Below are 4,947 nucleotides of genomic sequence, written 5' to 3' on the forward strand. Positions count from 1 at the left end.
GAGCGCCTTCTTTTAAAGCACGGAGGGTGGGGGTGGAGGTGGGGCTTCAAACATACATAAGAGGCTAAGACGAACTGCCAGTCCAATTTGGCACAACATCCCCAGACAATTTGCTTTTGCTTAACATATACGAGGTAGCTGACAGGATCTATCCATTCATTTAGACCCTATTTATCCTCTCCTGTAGCTTGTTAGAAAATAATCCTCTTGGATCAACCTTCTTTTGAAAGAGAGACTCTGCAATAACAGCCGTTAATAATGAGCACAGGCAGGTTACTCAGCACTGAGGCTTTATCCTGGATGTCGGATGTGGGCAACATGACACTGGGTCTGTCTGAGGGCTCGGTCCTGCAGCCTGCCTGGGACTACCTCCACCAGAACCACCACGACCTCCTGAGGAGCCCTCTCTTCCCTGTGGTCCTCTCTGTCTCCACCTACTTCCTCCTGGTGGGCCTTTACACGGTGCTGGACCTGCTGGCTCCCACCTGGCCCTGCATCAACCGCTACAAGCTCCACCCAGACAGACCTGTCACCTGGGCAAACATCTGGACTACCTTGGGTGTCACCATATACAACCACCTGCTTTACATCTTTCCTGCTGCAGTAGCCCAGTGGATGTGGAGGCCACCCACCCCTCTGCCCCGTGATGCACCCACTCTCTGGGGCTTCTTCCTGGGGATCCTGGGCTGCACGGTGGTCTTTGACTTCCAGTACTACCTCTGGCACCTGTTGCACCACCGGGTTCCCTGGTTGTACCGGACCTTCCACGCAGTGCACCACCAATACAGCCAACCCTTCAGCCTGGTCACCCAATACCTGTCTGGCTGGGAGCTATTCAGCGTGGGATTTTGGGCCACAGTAGACCCCATTCTGCTTCAGTGCCACTGCCTCACTACATGGGGCTTCATGATCTTCAACATCTACGTCTCCACCGAAGACCACTGTGGCTACGACTTCCCATGGTCCATGCATCACCTGGTACCCTTTGGCCTTTGGGGTGGCGCGCCCAAGCATGATGCGCACCATCAGCGCCCTGGCACTAACTTTGCCCCATTCTTCTCCCATTGGGACTGGCTAGGGGGCACCCACACCATGCCACCTCCCTCCAGCCACACTGCCCCTGCAGAGCCAGAGGATGTGAAAGGGAGGAAAGACTAAAGGGCTTGAAGGTCTCTCTTTCTCTCATACTGCCCCTTTCTACCTCTCCTCTGTCCAACACCCAGTTCCTCTCTCCACTCTCCTTTCTTCAGAACAGTTTTCTCTCTCATGTCTACTCCTCTCTTACTCTCTCTGCCTTTCCTGCTATTTTGATGTGATTGTACCGACTCACCCCATTTAGATGCTTTCTATTGCTCTCTAACAGAACATATCAATCTAACCTTTCTGATTGTGTCTGGTAAGTCGTTAAGAAGAATTATATTTTATGTTTCTTTCATATACAATGATAGCATAGATTATGCTGTACTGTTGTACTGTATTTATCTCTTATTCATAGAGATTTATGCTGTATTTCCTCCGTTTCGTGTACTATTATTTGGTCTCCATGGCATTCTCAGGTCAGGTTTCCATACATGTGTAACATATTGTCTAAGCTACCTTTAAAAAAAAAGGAAAAAAAACAATGCCACTTACTTGGTTGAGGAATACTGAATTTAGTTTTTTAGTGTTGATTTTGTTATATTTCACTAAATTGCCATCACTTTAGATGGTAATTTAATGAAATATAACAAACACAGACACACACACTCTCTCCCTCTCCCTCTCTCTCTCTCTCTCTCTCTCTCTCTCTCTCACTCTCTGTCTCTCTCTCTCTCTCTCTCTCTCTCTCTCTCTCTCTCTCCCTCTCTCTCCCTCCCTCCCTAGCACTCTCCCTCTCACTCACACACATGAATGGCAGTCTTTTAGCTGCATCCCAGTATGATGCGTGGGGGCAATACTAATTTATCATCCTCTCTTTCACACAAAATGCTCTTATTGGCAGAGTTCTCTATAGATTGTCTATAACTGTGGTGGAAACAAAAATCATTTTTTTTGCCTTAAACACGTCTGCGCCTTCTTACCAGCAATATTTTGTTATTTCTCAAGCCTTCTTGTTGTCTTAGACCCAAAGGTAGGTCTAGGAGGGATAAGTGATTACTGTGAGTTTTAAGCATATTTGTCCACACATGTTTTACTTAACAGAAACTTAATTGAATAAAATCAGCTGGCTGTTTTGAGTCAGTTTATCGTGTCATTCAAATGAGATCCAGTGAATGACGTATTAAAATATTTACTTACTAGTTGATTTTGTTTGCAGAGAATCTTGAGTCATTCACCTACACATATTTAAAAGTGCTTACACTTCAACAAACAAACCAGCAGAGGTCGCTATGAATATAACAACTTTTGATCCCAACATGAATCAGAAAGCAGAACATCTACATCTCAAGTAAAAAGAGACAGAGATCAGTTTCTGAAGGGATTGTTTCAGTGCATCATCTGCAATTGTGATTTGGACATATTCCTTAGAGTACTTTTTGACATGTAATTTTCCAGTATGACATAAATGCAGACACTTCTCCTTTTGTGCAATAGCATGTTTAATGTTATCACAGAGGAAATGAAATGTTCCACAGTACTACAAAGTGTCTGGTGGTTTTTAACCCTGATTTAGACCCTAACTCTCTGTGGCTCACCTTCCTTTGTTGTTATTCACTAGGTGACAACATTTGCAGAACTGGTTTGGCATGTTTGCGGAGGGAACTGACTGTTGCAACAAGCCATGCCTACTACAAGTACTAGAAACATTACTTGCTCATATCTGTGTGTGCGCCTGTGTGTGTATATGTTATATGTGTATTCTAGTATCGGGATCTTCAATATAAATAAAATAAACTGACTTTATCCACTGGAAACTAATGGATCTACAATGTGCATGTAGTTTCAGGATTAGAGACCTAATCTTTTTATCTTACATTTGGTTCAGTATGAGTGACAAAACCTAGGAGGGTTTGTGGTATCTGCATCATTACCAAACAGTACAGTATTACCAAACAATAAAATCAAGAAAAATATTGTAAAAATATACAGTATGGCCTCTGTTCTTTTCAAAATCAGTTTATAAAATGGTGTCAGCCCCTGTGCCAGAAGCTAAAGTGCTGTGGCAATAGCAAAGTAATCTAGATGATTCCAACAAATCTGCCACACTATTATTTTTCTCCTTTACTACTCCTGAAGAGAAAAGTCTCGCACACCCACAAAATGTAGACCTACCCACTGTACTGAAACTGAAGCTCCTCTGGTGCCACAGTACTGAGCCAAACTTACAAATGAAATGCAAATGAATGTTATTCACTGAGACACGTGATACCTGCCAATTTATAGTCCGGCCAAAGTGTGTGAGAATAGGGAACTGTCTGAGCTCCATGATAGGAAGATCACTCGGGAGAGGACGGTGTTGTCATCGTCAAATTCATACTGCGTAGGTTTTCTATCCTCCAGTTTATAACATAACAACACTGACTTTTCCTCAGTTACCAGTTATCCTAAAGGTACAATTAGCACAAGCTAAAGCAACAGCACAGGTAAATTTGACTGGTTTTTTTTCTTAATATCCTCCATTACATTTTATTCAAATGGGTTCACAGCCATGTACATGAAACAACATTGTGCATAATAAAATTGGCTGAATCACAATAACATTGATTTGGTTTCACATTGAATCTTTGAAACATTTCAACTATTTGATGCATCAAGTTCTTTGTGATGCAGTTCTATGTGCCTTTACATGTAAGACTCTGATAACCCAATAGTGTTGGTAGTCTTTCCATTCTTTGCATACCAACCCTGCCTCTCATGGCTGACAGCTGAGTTGTGTAGGCCAATGTTAATTGTATGTTGTGTATGGGTGTGTATGTGTGCTGTACAGGTTTGTGCATGCATGTGTGTAGCATACGTTTTTTTGGATAGTTATAAATATGCCAGAGTCTGTATTGTGAGACTGTATAACACATTCGAAAGGGGCTGAATAAATGTAACATGCCTTGGGAGCGGTTCTGTCCCTAATGTGTGAAAAGAAGGTATTCTTCTCACAGGACGCCAACAAAAGGTTAGATGACACTCCACAACAATCATTCACCTCTTAAAGAGCCTAGAGCACTGCCTCAGCCAGTCATTGAACAGGAGACTATCACCATTCACAATGTGTGTGTGTATGCAAGTGTGTATAGAAGGGGGAGGGAGTTGATGGCTGGGGGCATAGTATTGCTTGGATAACAGATCACTTTACCTATTCCTTATCTATAGATAAAAGACCAGATCCATTCACTCTAGTTCACAATACCCCCTTATCTACATTTACTGTCTTTTAGAAAAGAGAATAGGTATTGTAAGCAGGACTTAGGTTAAGTCTTCGTTTTCATTGAAAAATACAAATCTAATTTAAACTAAACTGCTTGTATGATGGCTTCAAGTATCACTGAAACTAGTGGGACAAGACCCTGTTTTTAAGGCAATAGCATCAATCCAGGACTTGCCAGTTTAGTCATTGCTACCTGTGAGGATCGATGTGTCAGTGGAAAGGAAAACATGCCTCATCACGCACTTTGGCATTCTTTAACCTCTTTCACCCTATCCATATTTTTAGGACAAGCATTCAGTGTCTGGGGGTTCCTCTAGCAAATGGTATGAGGAATACACCAAAATCCCTTAATTTTCACTTGTGTTGAGATGAGAGAACATTAAAATACATAGTAATAATAAATAGTTTTCTGACACTAAAAACCACCACCACACATTCCAAGGATTCCTAACAACTTGTATTTCCACAAGGCATAGAAAACGGCCACAGACAATGAATCTTGTCTCTCTACATCATTCTCCAGCAGTATGATGAAAGTGAGATCAGTGACTCACTCCAGCAGGAATTTGATGTTGTTTGATGTTACGCAAGAATGAAGGAGTTTCACA

The 4,947-nt window shown here is 42.3% G+C and overlaps 1 protein-coding gene across 1 annotated transcript; it reads left to right on the forward strand.

The window, feature by feature from the left end:
* Window positions 1–258: 258 nt before the first annotated feature.
* Window positions 259–1,158, forward strand: ch25hl2 (cholesterol 25-hydroxylase like 2). The gene has a single exon (XM_071901764.1). It carries the CDS (start codon window positions 259–261, stop codon window positions 1,156–1,158), a length of 900 nt encoding a protein of 299 aa, XP_071757865.1.
* Window positions 1,159–4,947: the final 3,789 nt, after the last annotated feature.

The sequence above is a fragment of the Centroberyx gerrardi genome, chromosome 2, assembly GCF_048128805.1.
Source record: "Centroberyx gerrardi isolate f3 chromosome 2, fCenGer3.hap1.cur.20231027, whole genome shotgun sequence".
In the NCBI taxonomy this organism is placed as follows: domain Eukaryota; kingdom Metazoa; phylum Chordata; class Actinopteri; order Beryciformes; family Berycidae; genus Centroberyx; species Centroberyx gerrardi.